Here is a 20,948-nt window from a genome sequence, read left to right as displayed (position 1 = left end):
GCGCGGCGCACCTGCTCGCTGCCTCGCGCCCGCGCTGGCCCGGCGGGCTCGCAGTCCCCGCCCCCCTCCTACCGCGGCTCCGAACGGCCAATCAGGGAACGCGCTGGCGGCGGCCCTTGCACGCGCCACAATGGGCCGCTGGCAAAGGGGGCGTGGCCTCCCCCGGCCCCCGGCGCGCGGTGCCTCAGGGGCGGCGGTGGCGCTCGACGCCTGCCCGCCCGCCCGCTCTTCCCCTCAGCGCGGCGCAGGGAGGAGGCCGGAGATTTCGGCTCGTTGCAAGGCGTTTATTAGTCAGGAGCAGCCGCCAGCCCGTGGCTGCCCTCAGGCCTGGGAGGAAGAGGGCTCCTGGCAGTATTTCTTGGTGTCCAGCTTCCTGTGGGCAATGTTGTAGGGTGCCTTGGCGAAGCACGTGGCGGCGACGCGGTCGCAGTTGCAGATGAACATCTCGCAGTCGGTGTTGGTGCCTGGTGGGGAGAGGGGGAGCCGTCACGGCCTGCCTGCGCCTTCGCAGGACGAGGCAGGGGCTCGAGCAGGCGCTCCTGTGGGGCGTCAGCCCTGCCCACTGCTGCCTTTGCCTCTTGGGGTGATGTGCTTCTCCCACCGCCCCCTCGCCCCAAAGCCTCCGTCCTTGGAGCTGGTTCCTCACACCAGCCCAGCAGCCTCCTTCCTGCCACCGTTCTTCCCCGCTCGCCAGGCTGTCTGCTGTCACAACCCAAGCGCCTTGCAGGAGCTCAGATCTATTAGGTTAAAGTTGTCTGGCAGAAGCTGTGAAACATTACCCAGCCAGTGTGCTGCTCTCTTAAATACTTCAATTAAAAGGACTCTCAGAAAAATAACACTCTATTCCCTGAAGGGGACAGACTTCCCTGCGTGCTGTAATACCGTGTCACTTCTAATGCAGCCAGGAACCGCTACACAGCGTTTGCTCCAGCGCCTGTGCAGGGTACCCTGTTCCCGACAGGCGGGGATGACGGCGGAGGGCTGGGTAGCTGTCAGGAAGCACTTTCCTGCCAAAGCAGCGTCTAGCGCAACGCAGCCCTCATTCCTTCAGAAAGGATATCGAAGCGACCTTTGAAGGAGCGTGACACAGAAGGGGACGTACTGCTACATGTAATCTCTTTGCCAGAGCAGGTGAAGCTGTACGTCTTTGTGTACGGGTTGTCCAGCAGGACTCTGCATGAYGGGAGCTTCTTTGCCTCGCTGTAGCAATGATCATGTGCTTGACAGCACCTAGGAAACAAGGAGGAAAAGGTCAGAAAATGCCAGCGATGCTAACTCAGCTGACTTGTAGGACATCCAAATAGGCTGGTGTTCCTTAGAAGAGGCGTTGAGCAAAAAAAGGCACCCAGTGACAGGGGAGCAGGCATGAGGGACCTCAAAGGGAAACTAACGGCCCCCGAGCTGCCTGGTTCCCGTGCCCTCGCTCCGGCGTCGTTGCAGGCTTGTCCATCGGGCACAGGGGGAGCACAAGAGTGGCATCTACCCTAAGGTCCCCCTCAGCGCCCGGTTCCTGGTGAGCTAGCGGCTGGCTCAGCTCACTGCACCTTGGTTATCAACCTCGTATGAGCGCTAAACCGCCAGGCTGGTTCTTGGCATCGTGCAGCTCAGCACTGAGCGTGGCGATGGTCGAACGCTGCCGTGTGCTCAGCGCTGCTCTCCTGGCTGCTGGCACAGTAGTGCTACGAAAGTGCTGAGACACCCCCGTTCCAGCCATCCAGCATAGCTGCCACAGAAGTCAGAGTTACTTGGATTATATTTTATCCTAGTAACAACACATTGGGGTGCAATAACAAACAGCCTTTTTCCCTTAGATCAGTCTTTGGGCAAAATCGTCATTCGCAGCAGCCAGAGATTTCTGTGAACGTTGACAGGACCAGCTGAGGCGAAGCTGCCCTGCAGACCACAGAAAGCAAGCAAGGAGAGGAAAGAGGTTTGCGCAAGCAGTCTTACCAACCTGTCAAGTTCATCTACCGGTGTCCCGCTGCCTCCCAAGCCGCAATAGCAGCCGTAGTCAGCAAAATCCACCAGAGGGTTGCTCTGTGGGATGGTGCATTTGACCATCTCACGAAGCTGCCATACTGCCCGGGGTGAGACAGCAGCACTGGCTGCAGCCACTGAGAAAAAACACAGAGGTTAGCGTTACACATGGGGCTGTCGGGGGACGTCGAGGGGGCGGGAATGCCACATACACACCGGACAGCAGGAAAAGCAGTACAAGAGACTTCATTAGTGAAGGACTTAACAAAGAAGTTACTGCTAAAAAAAAGGTGGCCCTTTATACTGCAAGCTCACCTTGACACAGAGGTAAAATAAATGAGCTAGTATTTACGTTACTAAACACAAACCTCCATCAGAGGCCATGGCCAGGAGATTGTGTCATGGCCACCTGAAGGCCAGTGGAGTTGAAACGCCAGAACTCCAGAGGACAAATATTTGCTCTTTAGATTTCTGTTATTAAATTATTCTAATGTTAGTATTAGAAGTCAGCTGGAAAGATCTGGGTATCTTTACGGGCTCTCTGCTAAAAAATGTAGCAGTGTTGGCAGTTATGTTGGAAACTGTTGGCATACCAGTATCCACCCTATTAATACGTGGCGTGTTCTTCTTATGGCGTCCCGGTTCATCATTAATCTTGTACCTCCCAATGGATTCTCCTGGCCTAATTTAGGGAATAAGATACAAGTAGTTCACTCATCCCAAATGGCCATTTGGCACGAGCTGAACTGACCAAAATTCAGGCAAATTTTTTGACTTTGAAACCGTTTATGAGGAAGAGCTACTACTGGGCAAGGAACGGGAGCCAAGCAACTTGGAAAGCCTCTGCAATCGCTTGGGAAAAGCAGCATAATGAACTGCCACAATGACATAGGAAAGTGTGACCACAGGAAGGTGGTGGGAGCTGGCAGAAAATGGCTTGAGACAGTAACACATGGGTAGTGGGAAGACCATGGAAACTATTATCTGCAGTTTCCAAACAGCAGAGGTTCAACAGGCCTTTTCCTGAGGCTTCAGTGAAGCAGAGGACCAAAAAAAAAAGGTATTTGCAGTTCAGGGCTAGGCATGGCATGAGCTGGTCAAGCTCTATACGTTACCACCTCACCAGGCACACAGCAAGGCACAGCGGAGTCAGATGAAATCGGAGAAGCCTCCAGTCACCCTTATTCTGATGGCATACCGTGCCATCAGGCTCCTGGGCTCACGATGATGCTTTACATCTTTAGACTTGCCATCGTCACAGCAACTCTGGAAAAGGTGAGCGTGCCACCTGCTCAAAGAGTTTGTTTCCTTTAAATGTCCATTCACTCCTCTGTTCATCAAAATCTGTCTGGTAAATGCAGCTCTTCGTTTTAATACAAGGTACGTCCAGAAAAAGCTACCTGTTCTCCCTCTCACATAGGGTCCCTGCTCTTCAAATTAGGGGAAATTAATTTCTATGCTAGTCGGTAGACTTTAACCACATGTCTGGAAATGCAATAGTTGATCTTCCCTTGTGGTTGTGTTTGGCCAGCCCTACTCCAGTAGCTGCTGAATCCACGTGCAGGTGGCACAGTACTCACCTGCCTGGAAAGGCTAATATTATCTGGCTTACGCAAGCACTTGCATCTATTCTTAAATGACCTTAGAGGTCTTACACCGGAATTGAACTGGGCTCACAAGTTTTAATTCACACAGCAGATTTCAGTAGGTCAGAGAGAGCAGCTTCTTTTTCTCCAACACCCAGAAGCCAGCGAGGCCCTTTGGTTCTCTCTGCCAAGGCACGAGGTGAGAGAAAGCTTCCTGGAGCTGCCTGGGGTGAGTCCAAAATACTGCACTTGTCTTCAGAGCCCAGAGGCTCTAACACTGTCAAGGCTGAAGGTTTGGCATTTTTATGCACTAGATCCTAGACAACTTCCCTGACAACAGGAGTCCCCATTTATTTCAAATGCACCCAAACAAGCCTCTGTTTTTTATGAGCCAGGGGAAGAGGCAAAGTCTGCTTTTCCACAACAGCCCAAATTTTCAGAGTGCTTATCCAGGAGACTTAGGGTTCAACACCCTTCGGTAGGTTCCAATGCACGTTTCCTGAAGGGCACCTTCACCACAAGCGATGACGAGGACACCCTCGCCGTCGTAACAGCTGAAAGCACGGCAGGATGCCCAGTGTATCCATAGGATGTCGAAGGCTACAGCTGGACATCCCGATGAAAGCACCAGGTTTTTTTAACTCTCACATGCTCTCTGAGATTCCCCACTCGCCAGTTAAAGGCAAAGAGATGCTGAGGTACCGATTCGAGTCTTGGGTCCTAATAGTGAGAACACTGAACAACGATCAAAGGCTGATGTAAAGGACAGTCCACGCTCCAGTTAGTTTAGAAACAATAATTTAATCCTTCGCTCACAGATCAATGTGCTTTCCCTTCAGTAGAGAGTTCTCCTTCTCCTTTGCTACTTCAGCCACTTTTAGTCTTTTGTTTATTGTTCATTCTTTTACCTATGAATCTTAAGACGCTGTGGTTCCTTTTGTCCCCACTTTTCAGTTTCTGATTTACCACTGATGTTGCTAAAAAACCTTCCATTAGTAAATTGGCCTTTTTAAGTCACAAACGGCAAGTACCTTTCCTATCTCAGATTTCATCCATCATAATGTAGCAAGAGAGGCACCAAGTGTGAGAAAGTGAGCATGTGAGCTTTATAAGAGTGCCGTATGAGAAAAAGCCCAGCAGGGTAAAGATTTTTCCACCAATGCTATTTTTGGTCTTCAGAAATTATAACAACCTGTTGCTGGCCTTCAGTGTGCATATGAGGAGAGCCCAACTTATTACTGGTTCCTAAATTCACAGGCCTGCACTAGATACACCTTAAATTATTGTTAAGAATTTTATACAATTAAGACTCTGCCGCATAGGTTCCCCACCCTATTTTACACTGTTATAGTATAACTTGCCTTTCTCTTCTAGTTCTCTTCTTTATCTATTAAGGCATTTTTCCGCCCATCTCTACACTTTCCTTTCTTACATCTAGCCCCCTCGGTCCACTGCAGTCTATGAATCCAAAGAGTATCTGGGCCAACCTTCTAAACACCACGGTGTCTTCTCCTTTCTTCAACCTACGGATATCTTTAAAAACCCCTATAATGTAAAGAGGAGACATAATCCCTACCGAAACCAGATCTGCCTCACATTATAAACTGGGCCGGAGCCAAAGCTGGGAGCAGAACACAGAACTGGAGCCCTTGGACTTTTATCTAATGACAGGACGAGACTCCAGCCAGGTCCGAGTTCGCCTAAAATCTCCCCCATTGGAAAACCACCCACACCCTAATAATGACAGAGAAGGACAGTTTTCAAATAATTTATTAGGAATTTAAAACTGAAATCTGGAAAAAGGGTTACAGGTGTGGAGAGAACAAACATTGGAGTGTAATAACTTACTGGCTTAAAAACACAGCTTTATTTCTTTTAAAAAAAATGCCCACCCTGAAACCGGAGCCCCAGCCTCCAGGCAGCGGCAGCACTGGCCAGAGTGAATCACAGCCCAGCAGCAGCACAGCCGGCCCGTGGCTGTCTGGAGGGGGCACAGAAGCAGTTCAGCGCATTTACCAAGAGGGAGGAAAGCGCTGTCCGCAGACCCAAATTTGAAGTATATAGAATAAAAATAAACCCAATAAAATGCAGCTCTTCTTTAATTAGGAAATATTTAAAAAAACAGACATACAGACTCTTGTCTCAGTAACAAAAATTATTGCTTTGTGTTTTCAGTACTAATCCGTAAAGTACCCTCTTACCTAAACAGAACTCTCCAAACGTATCGCCCAGGTCAGGACAAGCTCCRGCGCCCGGGAGRGAAGGGGAGGGGAGGGGAGGGAAGAGAAGGGCCCTTCGGGCACTGTGGCCCTCCCAGTCCTTTTCTAGATGGCCCTCTCCCTCGCAGGGGCTCAGTTTGGGGGAGGAGAGGGAATGATTTTTAAAACTTAAGATGAAGCTGTTATTTCCCTGGGAAAAGAATTTGGCTGCATCTTAATAAAAGGCTTAATCACCCCCCTTAACAAGGTCTTTGGTTCACTTAATCCAGACCCAAACCTGCCCCTAGCACTCCTGCTGGAGGCTTCCCCGGGCAGAGCCTGCTCCTTAGCGTGGGCCGGGCCACRCTGGGGGAAGCCCCAGCAGGTTCTGGAGAAGGGACCAGCTCAGCCCCGCACACCACAGCGGACAGATTCCCCCGCTCTTCAGAACACGGAGTAAAGCAAAGGGGAAGCTGCGATTCTGTAATTTGTATAATCCCTGAGAAGCCCTTAACCCGCCCCAGWTCACCACCCTGCTGCTTTTCTCCCCAGTTAATGACTCCCCAGCCCAGCGCCCTGCCCTCCAGAACGACCACCCGCGTCTCCCCCGCCCGGGGCGGCAGCCCTCCCGATGCCCTCRCCTCCGGAGCAGCATCCCCTTCCCAGGAAATCTTGACGCGAGCGATAGCGTTTGGAGAGTGAATTCCTTTTAAAGTAACCAAGACAAGCAGTGGCGGTAAAGCCCTCTTACCTACAGCCAAACCAGACGCTGGCACTACGGAGCCCAGTGATGGAGTCTGTACATTGAGCGATCGGAAGCAGCTTTAACCCGCTCAGCAATGTGGCCAATGGCCGGTACGTCTCACCCCCGCCCCCACCCCCCCTTCCATCTCATCAGAGGTCTTAAAATCTTACAGTAAAAGGTGTACAAAAAAAGAACGGAGTCCTGTCAGGATTCTGCTGGAGAGTATTGCTCACGCTGCGGCACCAAGTCCAGGACCTGGAGCTGCTCCTTGGAGCCAGGCTGCGGCAGGCAGCCAGGTTCACCTCGCGATATTTACATATTATACAGGAGGAAAAAGAAAACCCCACGTAAAACTAAACCTAGGAAAACAGAAATTCTCTCAGCTGTAAGGATAGTGTTTTTCACTTAGCAAAATATACATTTGTTTTGTTCCATAGCGATGTCCAACGTTTTCGGATCCTTGGAGTTTCACACTTTTCAAAGCCTCACATTTACAAAACAGAAACAATTAAAAACAGTTTCTTTAAAAAAAATAGAAATACATCAGTTCCTCTCAGCCTTTGCTCTCTCTGCGTCTCTTTCTTCCCTTCAGAACTGCATTCTTGTTACATACCGTGCTTTAAAAACACTGACGACAACAACAACAGAGTTGAAAATATTCAAAACAGTTTCAAAGCCAAATAAAAATACTCCTCAATAAAAACTACCTAACACAATCACAAAGCCAATTCATAAAATATGTCTACTAGCTCGGGAAAGAGCAAACAACAAAAAGGGGGAGCCCCAAAAAAGATAAAAAAATAAAATAAAAAAATAAAACTAACAGCTAATAAAATAAATAAAAGAAGAATCGGTGGGCTGGGGGGGCAGGGAGGGGGGAAGCGTAAACCGTCGGTGGTTAGTAAGAAAGCGAGATGATCTCCTCGGGTTCAGTCCAGTGTGGTCTGGTCAAGGGGAGAGATCAGGGCAGGGCGGCAGGAGCCTGGCGGCCAGCCGGCAGTGTGCAGTTTGATTCCAGAAAACGGTAACCTTGGCTCATCCCCCGAGGCTCACCAGCTCCTCCAGCCGCCGTCCTCGGTCGGGCACTGGGGAGTCTGCGGGAGACAGCAGGGGAGGGAAGGCACAGGATCTACGACCACCAACCGCTGCTCCCTTGTGGTTTTTCCCCCCATTATTTGACAGAAATACTCAATATCCCAACTTGCCCCAACACAGACTTTTCCGGGCAATTTGCTCTGCCTCTCTCCAGCACAGCAGTGGGGCACGGCAGAGGTGTTTCCATTTCTGATGGCGACACGTAGGCCCGCAGACAAGGCCCCGCATGCCGCGCTGCCCGCCGGCCCGGTGCAGGCAGCCTGCCTGTCGGGACCTGCGATATTCCTGGCTCACGTCCGGGCCGTGGCGGAGTCCGGCCCCTTCTCAGCTCAGCGCAGCCCTGCCAGGCTGCCACGGACTCCTGTCAGGTCGCCCTTCCCTAGGAGCTTTTGCCTTCCATTTGGAGAAGGTTTTTTTTCCTTTCTAAACCAACAAAATTCTGCTGTGTTTGCAAAGCAGACGGGGACGATCCACCAGTTCCCTCTCCAGCCCATCTCTGGACCAGAAACAGGCCGCATCAGGCTCAGGTTTCCCTCTCTGCCCTTCTCCTCCCGGACAGGGAAGGAAACCTCGCTCCCCAGAGACCGCTCGCAGCAGCAGGGAGAGCGGCCAGCTGCAGGGAGGAGGCTTCCCGAACCTTGGGGGAGACAGGCTTGTCTCTCGGCATCACCCCTGGATTCCGGCCGAATCCTTTCCTCCTTCTGTCAGCGCTCCCATTGCCTTCCCCTTCACACCCAGACACTACGTGGTCTCGCCGCAGCGCTTCCAGCCCGAGGAGCGTGGCCTGGCAACGCAGCCGGCCGAGCCACGGACTCTGGCGCAGAACCGGGGCACGAGCCAGCCCGGGACTCTCCTCCGGCACGCTGGGTCGGCTGGCGAGCCTCGTGGCAGCATCCGCAGCTCCTGCCCAGCAGCCCAAGCGCGGCGGCTAGCTCGCAACTTCAGTCCTCTCGCTTAGTTCCCACCACCCATTCCTGCTTGCAGCTCTCTTACCTCCTGCCTCCTCGGTCCCCAGCTTCAGTGATACCCATTGGTAAAAGCTGTTGCAATCAAGGGACCCTGCGAAAGAAGAGTTAAAACCCCACTGTAAAGCAAACAAAAGAAAAGCGAAGCAGACCTACCACCACGACGAATTCGGCCACGGCCCAGCTCCTGGGAAGCTGGTTCTGGCTGGAGGTGCCAGCTCTGAGGAGCACGCCTTGGAGGATGCCGCCAGGGCCACGGCAGGCCCTTGGGAAGTTCAGGCCAGACAGGGGAAAGGTCCGGACCTTGAGTGCTGTGTGGTTCCCCACAGCGCCGCATTCTGCACCAGCTGCGGTCCGGGGCCAGCGGTGGGGTGGTGGGTGGTGTCTCGTAGCCAGGAGAGCAGGCTGCGGGCTGAAAGGGGGCTGCCCGCCGGAGAACCATGCGGAGAGGCAGCCCCTTCCCCATCCGCTGGCCGTACCGCTCCCCCGTCCCTCCCCCCGTCAAGAGCCGGGCAGGGAACGCTCACCCCTAGGCTGTGGCCAAAGCCGGTGCTGGGGGCTGGACTGGCAGCGCTGATGTAACTGCTGACCCCCGAATCCTGGTTGGCAGCTCCGTACAGCTCGGCCATCGGCCCGGGGCTGGTGGTGCCCAGAAATCCACCGGTGCGACTGGGGGTGGAACCTAAGGCAGGCAGCAAAACTACCAAGTGAAGATCCCAAAAATGCAACCCCGTCCCACCCCCCTCCCCTAGCCCAGCGCAAACCTCCGGGACGGGACGCCGCACTGGGGAGGAAAGTGGCAGTTACCTGTCCCTCGCACCACGGCCGCCGCGGCCGCCGCTGCCGCCATTGGTCCATACGCAGTGAGAGGGATGGCTGGAAAGGAAGGAACAGGCATCTCAGGGGCATCGTGGCTGCGCGGGGAGCTCCTGAAGAGGAGCCGCCTTTTCCCGCTGGGAAATACCAGAGCCACGCAGGTGTGTCAGCCTGGCGTATCCCACAGGACATCCAGGGAGGAGAGTTGGGGAGCGCTCAGCCCCCCGTTTACAGGTATCCTTTGCACAGCGGATGTCCAGAGGAAAAACTAGCCATGCTCTGCTAACCCCACACCTTGGAACAGCTGAGGGTGGCATGTGGAAGAGCCAAACCAGAAGGGGCAATTCCAGATCTATCCAGCCGCTACTTAGCTTGCAATACACAGTTAATCTGAAGCTGGAGATCCAGATTTGGCTGTAAACGTGGAGAAGCTCAGCAGCTAGCAACTCAGCATCCTGCGGCTCAGCCCCTCCTCGCCATCCTTTGGCGCTGCTCTTGAACAACACTTTAATAGCCTCTTTCTCCCTATTTCTCTATCTCGCTCAAGACTCACCACCGTCCTCCCTACTCGGAGTTTTGCTCCTGAACTGCTCAACCCCTTGCCGCTTATTGTAGAAGAGCGGGAAACATACCTAGGGAGCAGGAACTAGAAATGGCTTAATTAAAACAGTAAGTCTTAATTTATATGTAGCAGTTTTAATTCCCACTTCTACTGCTACAGGCCTCTAGCCCTCCAGGCAGGAGGCATCTAGCCAGTGTGTTTCTCTCTGCCCTCAAAACGACTGGGTCAGCATTTCATGCCTGAATGTGAAATTCACTGTGATTCTGTTTAGAGCACCATAAAAAGAGGTCAGAACAAATCAATCGCGTTAGAAGGCTGAAACCCAGACTAGCTTATACAGGAATATTTAGCAGCAGGCACCAGCCTGTTTCAAGCACACATCATATGGGGCTTTTATCTGGGTTAGTCGCTCATTAGAGGCCCTGGGCCAACCTGAGCGTGTTGCTGCTTCACATCACCCCCAAAGACGCTGTTCTGGGGAGGAAAGGCAGCTCACACCCATCCTTCGCCCCTTCACTGCCTCAAGTCACTAACGTGCAACCGAATGAATCTGCTTTCGGCGAGCCGGGAGGCTGGGTCTCCTCAGAAAGACTCCAGGTCTGCTTCCAGGAAAAGCTCTTCTTGCTTTGGCAGCCTAACTACTCAGGAACCGGGTTTGCGATGACAAGGCACCTGCACGCTCGCTCCCCGACGTGCTGGAGCAATCATCCCTGCTTGTGCCATCCCCTCCTCTCAGCTCCACTTGCCAAGCCCATGAAGCGCAGCCCATTTACACGCACGCATCCACTTCAAGGCACAAGGGCCCTCGAGCGCTTGCACAGCTCGCTGCGCCTTTGTAGGAGCGCGGGGGCGCCACACTTCACGGGACCAACTCCAGACTATACGTGAGAACTGCAGCTCTCGCCCTAGCCAAGAGGCTGCACAGTAGATGTTTAACAGAACGTAAGCAGAACGGGGAAGGACGACTGCCACGATGCCCAGCTGGTACTTCAGCGAGACACTCAGGACTGTAAGCTAACGTGGCACCCAGCCAGGACAAGAGCATTAATAACTTCTTGTTGTACAGAGCTCTGGTGCACCCCAGGCGTCCGTGACAGCCAGGCTCTGGGTGATTCACCTCCGCTAGGAGGAGGCACCGTGCAGCCAGGGAGGGAAAAAGCACCGCTTGCCGAGACATCAACGTTCCTCTACAAATTCTCTGCTTTTCGCTGAAAAAGCACACATGTAAATACACACTGGACCCAAATCTCCTTTGTCTGGTAACCAAAAAGCTCGGAGGTGGGGGCCAGGTGCTTATGCAGTTGCATACATGGTTTCAGGGAAGGGTTTTACTAGGAGGGCGCTAGGATTTCTCCCTGTTCTGGGCAATTTGTTAGCTGGTGGTTGCCAACCTCGGCATCCCCAGGACCCAGAGACTCCCTGAGGAACAACATTGTTCTGGGCCACAGAAACCCCATTTTGAGCCTGTTTGCACCAATCCATTCCAGGAGAGCTTCTCCAGAAGCTTTCCCACACCCTCCTTACAGGGGGACTCAAACCCTGAGAGAGGTGGGGCAAGGGAGTGCTGGAGAGCAGGGACACCACGGAAACGAGACGGCACACAGGGAGCAGGGAGGCAGCCCACTAACTACAGAAAGCTGCTTTTCTACAACAAATACCACGGACAGAACAGAGCTGGGGAAAACACGGCCATGGAAGACAGAGTCTGCAGAAGGAGCATCACCGAGCAGGAGCACACTGCGCACAGGCCGGGGCTGAGGAACTGGAGGGTATCACACTTTAAGGCCACTGAGCTGGACGAGTCCCTGCAGAACGGCCCTCTGCCCCCATTTCATTCCATGCTATCCCGCGAGCACTGCGGCCCTCCACAGAGTCCCACCACACTCGCTTCCGTCCAGGAGGCCTKTGTGGGAGTAGCTGGGAGCCGCACCACCCGGAGCAGGGAGAGCATTCCCTGCAGCACCCTCGGCACGGGGAAACCGGGACTGGGGCAACCGCGAGTGCCCCCCGCGTCCCCTCCCTCCTCCCAGCACTCCGGTACTCATCCTTGCAGCAGCTCTGGCCAAGGCCACTCGCAGACCTTTGGCAAGGTTCCCTGCTCCCTTCAGCTCTCCTCATCCGTTTTACGCCCAGCCTGGAACGAGGAGCTGAAAACAGCAAATGCCACCTAGGGATTAACACCTACACGCCTTCCTTTGGCATGACCTGGACGGCCCTTCTCAGCACACGGCTCTGATCCCCCCTCCATCCTTGCAGCCCCTGCTTTCAATGGAGCTAGGACCGATGGGAGAGGAAATAAGGAACGTTTCCAGTCTATCTGCGCCAGGCTACGGAGCAGCAACACCACGGGAACAGCCCAAAGCCCCCTTCTCCCCTTCCAGCCTGTGAGTTTAAGAAACGAGCGGGACTGACCTGTGAGCTCAGGGAGGACGGGGGCACTCGGGAGAGGGGTCCGCTCTACACGGAACTCTAAAAACGAAATGCAAGACAGCTTAGGAACTCGTCACACGCCCCGAGGGAGACCCCGCGGAGYGACGGCAGCGGGGGCCGCTGGGGGCACAGGCTGCAGCCAGGCTGAGACCACGCCAATGACTTCTTCAAACCAATTTAGAGCCGGGGCTGAAAGATGCTGGACACCCGCCCTGGAGACTGAAAGGATCCATTTACTGTTAGAGTGACTCTGGCTGCGGCAGGGCCAGTGCAAGCTCCGCCGTGCAGCCCAGCCCAGCCCAGCCCAGCCCACGAGCTTCGGGTCTGCCCACAAGCTCTGCTCTGTGACCATCCAATGGGACCTCTCAGCGGCAATGCCGTGGTGCTCAGGACGTGCCGCGCTGATCCGGGCATGGTTTTAGGAGGCACTTGACGCCACTATAAACTGGATTCACAGAGAGCTTCCAGAAAGCTAGGAGGCAACAGCACCTTTCAGCCACACACAGCCTGGGCTAGCTTCAGGCCAAGACACCACGTCCCACTCCCAGCCCTTAACATCAGGCCTTGATATTTTAACCATTAGACTGAGGGATGGAGCAGGGAAGGGATGCTCAGAGTTGCCACTTCTCTAGAAAACAGCAAGGTCTAATTTCTGAGTGCGCTGTGCATCACGCGCTTGGCTTGCGCAGAACGGGGAGGGGAAGCCGCAGAAAGCCCCGAGCAGCTGCAGCACAGCAGGTTCCCACCACTGATTGCAGAGTCCACGTTTTGAGCACACGGTGGCCTTGGGAGTTTGAAACCACCCAGTACGCTGGGGATCTGCAGCCCACCACCCCAGCAGATGTTTTCTGGAGGCTGCAAGTGTTTTGAACAACTCCTGGCCCATGACTACAGCATTACAGGCTCCTGTGTTTCGGAGGCCTAGGAATCCCCTGGCCCATGGAAAGCCATGTTTTAAAATCCAGTGCTGCTTTCAGAACAGTGGCAACTCTGGTGAAGAGAGACAGACACACACGAAGGCAGCGAGACAGGCAGAGCCGCAGGGGCCCCCTGGGCAACAGCAGCAGCCCTACGGAGCAGGCTCACATACAGGGCAGCAGAGCAGCCTTGGGCTTTTCCTGTCACTGGAGTGTGAGGACAATCCTAATGAAGGACAGGCTGTTCCCACCTATTCCAGGGCTTCACCCCTCCCCCTTCCACATCTGTCTCCAATTTCAAGAAAGACCAAGCAGGGGAAAGGGCAAAAGAGGCAGAGCCTGGTCACGACGGTGCCAGGGCCTCCCATCACCTGAAGGCAGGCTGAACGAACGAGCAGGGAGCGCCACTCACCAGGGAACTGGTAAGTGTAGCCGGGTGCGATGCCAGTGTAACTTCGACTCGCGTAGGTGGCTGCTTGGAAGCCTGGATAGCCTGGTAGAAGAGAAAAGAGCTCTGTTACTGCAGAGTCCAGGTCCTCAGCCCCCACCTGCTYGCAAACAGTGAGACCCATAGGATGAAGAACTAACAGGGCTAATAGCAGAAAAACCATGAAAGCGCCGAGGCAGAGCACACGATGCACGCGAGCCTGGAGAAGAGTTTTAGCAGGCTCTTTTAATTTTTTCCTCTCTCCAAACATGTAGGGACATGGAGTTTTCTTGTCAGAAGCTCACAGCTCTGCAAACTAAGGCTTGCTGATGCATCAGCTGGATTTACGAACAGGAGCTCAGGGAGGTGGGGGCATTTGAAAGGCTGAATAGCTCTGAGTCACTTTTGCGCTAGAAGAGCTGGCGAACGCAAGCAGAGCATTCTCCTGGGCACCAGGCAGGCTGACGGTTCCTGCCGTCYGCTGGGAAGCTGACCACCTATCCCGAACAAGCCTGGGAGAACGCGGGACGTKGACTCAGAAATGAATATTTGATCTGAGATCTCCCAAGACACGCGTATGTGGATTTCCCAGTGACTCAGCTTGAGCCTGCTGGTTTAAAATTCATATGGCTTACGAAAGGCAAACCCCAAACCGCAGGCTGCAGATTTATTTTTCCTTCAATAAGTCGAGTGAAAACATAGGGGAAAAAATTGCCCTTCTTGGGGTTTTGTTCAGTGACTAACTACCACTCGGCAGGCTTAGCAGCGAAAGGCAAGCGGAGCACCGCTCGGCGACGAGCCCGAACAAACAGTGCTCTCGGTTCAACTCGAGCCTGGCTAGAGCGGGAGGGAGACAAGCCAGGAGCAGCACCCACGCTGGACGGATCGTGCTCGACTCCCAGATCCAGGCACAAGGAAGTGGGGCTACAGCGGACTCTCTCTCTCTCTCTTTTTTTTAATCTTGTATCTGAACACGTTTGTCTCAGAATCACTGACAGACATGAACCACAGCCTGCTTGTCACCAAGTTCTTGCAGAACAGTCCCATGTTAAGTGTATAGTTCTCCTTGCAATATACTTAATATCGTGGTGGGGAGGGAATAAAGTGAGACAAAGCTTAACTACAATTTTAAGGGCATCTTTATAGCCTTTGAATGCCAGTGAGAACATTTATATAGATCACTGTATTTTAAGGGGAAGGCTTGGGGCTCTTCAAGCAACTATTTAATCAGAAAGCTTGAAGAAGTGTGGGAGGAAGAGGCTTGGGTGCAGATTATTCCAGACTCGGTTCAGCTATGTCGGCAGGTCCTTTTCCAAAGCCGTTAGAGAATCACTGCTTATAAGGTGTCACACTGCAGGAGCATGAACTGAGTTATGGGGGGACACAGCCCCCCAGCACACGGCTCCGTCTTTGTGGCTCCAGCTGAAGCAGAACGGTGACAAGTTTGCAGTTTTTCCCAGTGCCACCAGAGGGCAAGTGGCGATCGCAAACAGCTCCCGGTGCTTCCACAGTGTCCCCGGCCTTGCACGGYGGGAGGCTGCCCTTGGCCGCCCTGCCCGCTTCCCGGCTCATGGCGCCGCGAAACGCCCTCCGGAGAACACCTCTAACGGGGAGCAGGAGAGGCCTGCGCTCGGCTTACCCAGCATGCCGATGCCGAGCATGAAGGCGTCCATCCCGTAAGGCATCACTCGGGACCGCCCTCTCGCCGAGCCCGTYGGGGACATCACCTCCTTCGGCTGCGCCTTTTTACATTCCACCTGCCACAAGAAAGAAAATAGCAGACTCGGCCGCGACCGGCACGCAGCGCTCCCACGGAGCGCACGCAGCGCCCCAGGCCGTGGGCCAGCCGGCACCGCTCGCCGGGGACGGCCCTCTGCGGGCCCTGGCCACCTCCAGCCCTTCTCGCTGCCCTTCGCCAYGGGGCCAGCGTGCCCCACGCTCTGCGGCCAGAACGGGCGATGGGGAGCTCACATGCTGCTCTTCTACCCCTGGTCCTGCTCTCGGTGCGCTGCCAGACCCTGTCCAGGGCCTCAAAGCCTCGTTTTCCTCATTTTGGAATAAAGGCAACACCCTGCCCCCTCCCAGGCCACCAAGAGGTTTCAACATAACTTCAAAATCCCCAAGCAGTGCACAATTCTCRGTCCTTCTCACTGAACCCTTGGTATCATGCTGGTTCACCTCCACGCTGGGTTGTKTTTTTTTTCCCCAGACTGGCTGCTGCGATGTGGGGGAAAAGAAATCAGTCCAGTTCCCCAGTGTGGAGCAAGTGCGCAGGGCCCTGCCGCCGCACACCCCGTCCCGTTGCCCTGCTCTCCATGCGATACCGCCCTGGCCCTCTCCCTCCGGCTCTGCCCCAGGCACTCACCATTTTGTTGTTGATCTCATGGAAGTGGATTTCACACACTTTTTCCACAATATCTTCACTTTCAAATGTGACAAACCCGAACCCTGAAGAAAAGGCAAAACTCCCTGATCAGGCCAGAGCTCTGCAGTTTGCGCCTGTTACCCACATTCTTTTATTGGCAGGAGAAGAGAAGGAGCCACAGGCTCCTAGGATGGCACAACCAGCCCTTGACAACGGCCGTCACTCATCTTCGCTCTCCAGCAAATCCTGCCTTTATGCACAGGAAGCAAAGACAGGACCATCCCTTCATGGATTCCCCTTTCCTCCTCTTTCTGTACCTCCCACCCTCTCTGAACCCAACTGCTCTCAAAAGCAAGTTTTTTTGGTTTTTTGTTTTTTGTTTTTTTAACTTTGCTATTTGCAAGGCAAACCACACGGCTGATAACGCTGGGGAGGTTCCCTGCAGCTGCTCGCACAAAGAGAGCTGGTGGAGAGATGAACAGCTGCTTGCCAGGCCATCACCACCCTCACCAGAAGCACCACACCACCAACAGCACCCTGCACATCTCCTCAAAGCCCCCGTCACTGCTCCTAAGGCCTTGGATAAGCAGGCAGATATCAGCAGGACAGTTGCACCGAGCAAGACGGACACGAGCAAGCACTGTGATTTGCAAAGCTTCACCAAAGTGAAGTTAGCGTCTGGGGTAAAATGGGACTGCGTGGTGCTGGCCCCTGCCCCGCGCTCCCACTTCGTCTCTCTCACCGGCTCCTTCACTGACAATTTTGGCAGAGACTGCTCAGGGTGGGCAGACAAAAATCCTCTCCTGCCTGACTGGAATCCTCTCTCGCCACTTCTGGAGAGCTGAGGCAGGTCAGAGGATGTCTTTAAGCTTGCCTTACAACCAAGCTGGGATTAAACAGCTTTCAACTTTCCAGAATTGATAGTGGCTAATTTCATGGCACTTCAAAATAACTTCTAAAAACAGACGGGGAACCCCTATCCAGAACCCCACTTTGTCTCCATACCGCAAGGAGAGTCTCTCCCCCTGTCTGTCCATGCCCAGGTACCTACACACCATTCACCTCCACAGCCATGAGCTGGGGGCCTCGGGAATTCAGGAGCAAAAGCCTGACGCCGAAACCAACCCCGAGCTCCATCAGACATCGCCAGGCCTGGCGCGCCCTGGCAGAGCCCGGGCTGCAGACGTGGTGGAAGACACCGCTCCCTGCTCCCTCTGAGACGCCCAACAGCCTTTTATTAACAAGTGACCGGGAGGCATCCACGGAGGAACAAGGGCTGAACCATTTCTTCCCTTCTAAGATGATGGTGAAGCAATGTCCTAGGCCAGGCAACCAGAATAGATTTAAAGGCTCTAAATAAATAAATAAACGAGAGGTGGCTGCTCTGAAGGGCACACAGCATAGCAAGAGCAGCGAGGCAGTGTTTCGCGTGCTCGTCTGGTGGCCAAGGTGCCTGCAAGTGTTTCATCAATACCCAGACGTGAGAGCGGCCCAGCACCAGGCTGTTCCTGGCCCTGATTTGGAGGAGGCTGACACTAAGTTTGCAGGTTAAGTCGCTGCCGACGAGACTCTGAGCTGGTGCAATACTGRTGTCAAGCCCTGCCATGCTCCAGGGTAGCCAGTTTGAAGACGTGTGCAAGAGATCTAGATACATCCAGGGAGCGGGAGGCAAGGGCACCCATGGGTGGGCTGGGTCTGGGGAGCACAAATACCAGAGCCTTGCTCCCATCCTGTAACCAGACTCCACCCGGCYGACTCGAAGGAAAAGGTGACCTGGGAGCACAAGCGGGCTCCGGGCCGAGGAAGGGGCGAGGAGCAGGCACTCGTCAGCCTCTCGTGTCAGCTTTCCCGGAGCTCAGATTACTCGGGACAAGGTAAGACAGACACTGCGGGCTGGAGCCGTGGAGGTAACGGGGAAGGAGATGGGGCCGCCTCCTCTCACATATCTGCAACTCGGCGACTTTGCAGCACAGGAAACGCACTGGACAAAAGCCCTCTGTGCTGCGAGGGACGCTGGCGAAGGATGCAGATGCAAAAGGATGGGGCGACTGGAAGCAAGATAAAGAGCAGCTGTGACCTGCTTGCCCTGCTGGGGCGATACTACCCCCCTCCCTACCCGCGGCACGGAGCAAACCCTTGGTGGCTCCCGCTCCTCCGGCTGGCAGGCTGCTCTCACCTCGGTGTCGGTTGGTGGTCTTGTCGAACATCAGCATCGCGTCGTCCACCTGCAAAGAGAAGGGCTCCCGTCAGACTGGTGCCGTTGCCGCAAGCAGCCGCCGACATGCTCACGCCCGGCTTCCCTGGCCTCCCCAAACCAGAGAGCACCGAGACCCCCCATCCCCGAGGAGAACGGGGCGTGCGCACGCATGCACGGTACCACACCAGGCACATGCCCGGGCCCCCTGCCACAGCCAGCCCGGGGCAGGTGCCGCCCGGCGGAGCCCCCGGCGGCTCTCTCCCCTCGCCTCCGCCGCCGCAAGTGACCCCGCTTGTTTGCCCGCAGCTCGGCGCGGGGGCAAAGAGCAGCGAGCGCATTGTTCCCAAATCCCGGCCTCAAAGGAGCGCAGAATTAAAGGGGGGGAGAGAAGCAAAGCCAGAGAGGGGAGAGGAATAAGGGGCCTCCCAGCGCCGGGGGAAGCGGAGGCCTCAGACAACAGAGCCCGCCTGGGAAAGCTGGGAAGCCGCCCCCGCCCCCACCCCAGAGAAGCCTTTCCTCTAAGTGAGGTTTCCCACTGCTGGAGGCTGTAATTAGAGCAAATTTACTGCAAGGCCTGAGCGAGGGCTGCCTCCCCGGTGGGGGAAGGGCGCCGGCATCCCATCCCCCCGCCAGCCTGGTGCCGCTCTCCTCCCCTGCGAGCGAGCGAGCGAGCGCATCACCGCCTGGTGCCACTTTCCCCCCCATCTTCCCTGCCGGGTGTTTCCTCGCGGAGGCGCATCTGCACCGCTCGCCGGGTCAGGCCGAGCAGGGTTAAAAAATACCCGGCAATCCCCTCTGCGTAAGCCCCAGCGCAAACCTGTCCCACTGACCCATCCCTCCTCCCTAATACCGCTGCCTTAATCCGATTATGAAACTGGACGGACAAATGCTCGGGGAGGGGCGCGACGGGCCTCGGCCAGCAGCTGCCCCGGCCGTCCTCCTCCGCGCTGCGCCGCGCGCCCGCCGTTCCCCCAGCAGCGACCCCTGCGCTGCGGCTCCCGGCTCCGCGGGGGGATCGCCGCCCTGGCCTCCTCCCCGGGAAGCAGCTGCCTTCCCGCCCTCTCCCGAAGTGCCCGCGGCCTCGGCGGGGCAGAGCTCTCCRCGCAGCCCGGGCTGGGACCACAGCGCGCCCCTGGTGCTGCGCGACCGGCCCTGGCCCGGGAGGGGACAGGGCTGCTGTTGGCAAAAAGGGGCGCCCGGCTCCGGCTCTACACCACGAGGATGGTGGGAGCTGTTGCTAGCATTTCCAGTGCCATCGCGAGCAAGGAGATGTCATCCCTGATGCCCTTGGGTTTTCCCAACGCGTCCGCGCCATGGCAGCTAGGTGACCACAGGCTGCCCGGCTCCTCCCATCTCGCACTGCTCCCGTCCGGGCCGGTGTCCCTTTGCTAAGCCAACAGAGACCTGCAAACCTCACCGGCAATCTAAGCCATGCCGAAGGGGGCCGGCGCCTTGCGCAGCTCCAAAGCGGCTCCCCGGCCTGCCGCTCGCGGGCTGCGGGGTCGGGAGCTGGAGCACCAGCGGCAGCTCGTCATGTCGCCGTTCCCCCTCACCGCTCACCCCTGCTCCTACGCTGCCCCCCTTCGTAGCGCCAGCACAGCTGGGACGTGCTGGGGGAGGCCTGACCGGGGTAAAAAATATTCCATGCGGTTTTATTGCTTGTTTTTATTTGTTTTTAAGCCAGATCCGCTCCCCTATCCATTTCACGGAGGGGCTGGGCACGTAACTATCCTCCTCGCCAGCACGCACCGGGGAGACACGTGCCAGCGGCGCTCGAAGGTGGCACCACTCGTGACGACATCAGCTCACGTAGCTGGAGCCTCACCAGCCCGTCACGGCGAGAGATGGAAAAGCAAACCCTGGCGGGGCGGGCGCCCAGCCCAGCTGCTGACCTGCGCCGTCCTCCCCCCCGCAGCGAGCCCTGGGGAGCGGGAGCAGCCACGGGTGGCAGAGCAACCCCAAACCCACCRCAGAGCAGCCGCCAGGGGCCCGTCTGCTCGCTCCTGCGGCACGCGAGCGCTCGGAGTCGGGAGAAGCGCAGCAGTCTCGTCCCAAACCACGCCACGTGCGCGGAGAGGAGCTGCAAGCTGCCTCAAGCCCATCCTCTCCTTTAAGTCCCTGCCAGCACTTTGAAACCAGGTGTCTGCTCAGCACCCTAAAATGCACCCCTGTCCTGCGAAAACCTGTTTACAGTAACACTCAGGTGCAATTTGAAAGCTGTYGCCTGTCACGAACTTCACAGAAGCACCTCAGAGCTCCGTCATCTCATCACCTTTCCTGAAAATCGAAGCTTTGTATATACATATATTTGTAAAACAATCTCACCCCGCTCAACTCTGGGACCAAAGCTCAGTGTATAGCCACAACTGCTGTTTTTTGCTGCCAACAAAACCTACACGCAAGCACCTCTTCCGGCCTCTTTCCAGGGCAACAGGTGAGATGAGTTCAGCGGTCTCAGACTGGCACTGCATGCAGTCGGCTGCATTATTAAAAGCGAGGCCCAGCAGATGCCGGCAGGCCCGTACCGGGGCGCAGGGCACGGCGGGACCAGCGAGGCCAGCGCGACAGGCCGCAGGGCGCTGAGCGGCCCCCGGGAGCGGCGCTGCCAGCACCGCGTCCGGCACCGCCGCCGGGCTCGCCCCAACCCCTCGCGGCTGGTGCCGGCTCC

At 55.8% G+C, this 20,948-nt stretch overlaps 2 protein-coding genes across 2 annotated transcripts in view; both read right to left on the bottom strand.

Moving 5' to 3' along the window:
- Positions 1-321: 321 nt before the first annotated feature.
- On the bottom strand, positions 322-2,227 carry PLA2G1B (phospholipase A2 group IB). The gene is made up of 4 exons (XM_026075262.1): positions 2,194-2,227; positions 1,955-2,114; positions 1,103-1,230; positions 322-464 (listed from the first exon to the last, which is right to left on the bottom strand). The coding sequence occupies exons 1-4, from the start codon at positions 2,225-2,227 to the stop codon at positions 322-324; spliced, it is 465 nt and encodes a 154-aa protein (XP_025931047.1).
- Positions 2,228-5,315: 3,088 nt separating this feature from the next.
- Positions 5,316-20,948, bottom strand: part of MSI1 (musashi RNA binding protein 1) — a 30,495-nt gene continuing 14,862 nt past the window's right edge. Inside the window, exons 5-13 of the mRNA XM_026075232.1 lie at positions 18,260-18,308; positions 16,084-16,166; positions 15,358-15,475; positions 13,704-13,784; positions 12,357-12,413; positions 9,374-9,442; positions 9,094-9,248; positions 8,595-8,660; positions 5,316-7,600 (exon numbers count right to left, since the gene is read on the bottom strand). Of these exons, the coding sequence (XP_025931017.1) occupies positions 8,619-8,660; positions 9,094-9,248; positions 9,374-9,442; positions 12,357-12,413; positions 13,704-13,784; positions 15,358-15,475; positions 16,084-16,166; positions 18,260-18,308 (654 nt within the window). The 3' untranslated portion in view covers positions 5,316-7,600; positions 8,595-8,618. The remainder of the gene's footprint in view (positions 7,601-8,594; positions 8,661-9,093; positions 9,249-9,373; positions 9,443-12,356; positions 12,414-13,703; positions 13,785-15,357; positions 15,476-16,083; positions 16,167-18,259; positions 18,309-20,948) is intronic.

The sequence above is a fragment of the Apteryx rowi genome, unplaced genomic scaffold (genome assembly GCF_003343035.1).
Source record: "Apteryx rowi isolate R43461 unplaced genomic scaffold, aptRow1 scaffold_40, whole genome shotgun sequence".
Taxonomy (NCBI): Eukaryota; Metazoa; Chordata; class Aves; order Apterygiformes; family Apterygidae; genus Apteryx; species Apteryx rowi.
This window is presented reverse-complemented; position numbering and strand designations above follow the sequence as displayed.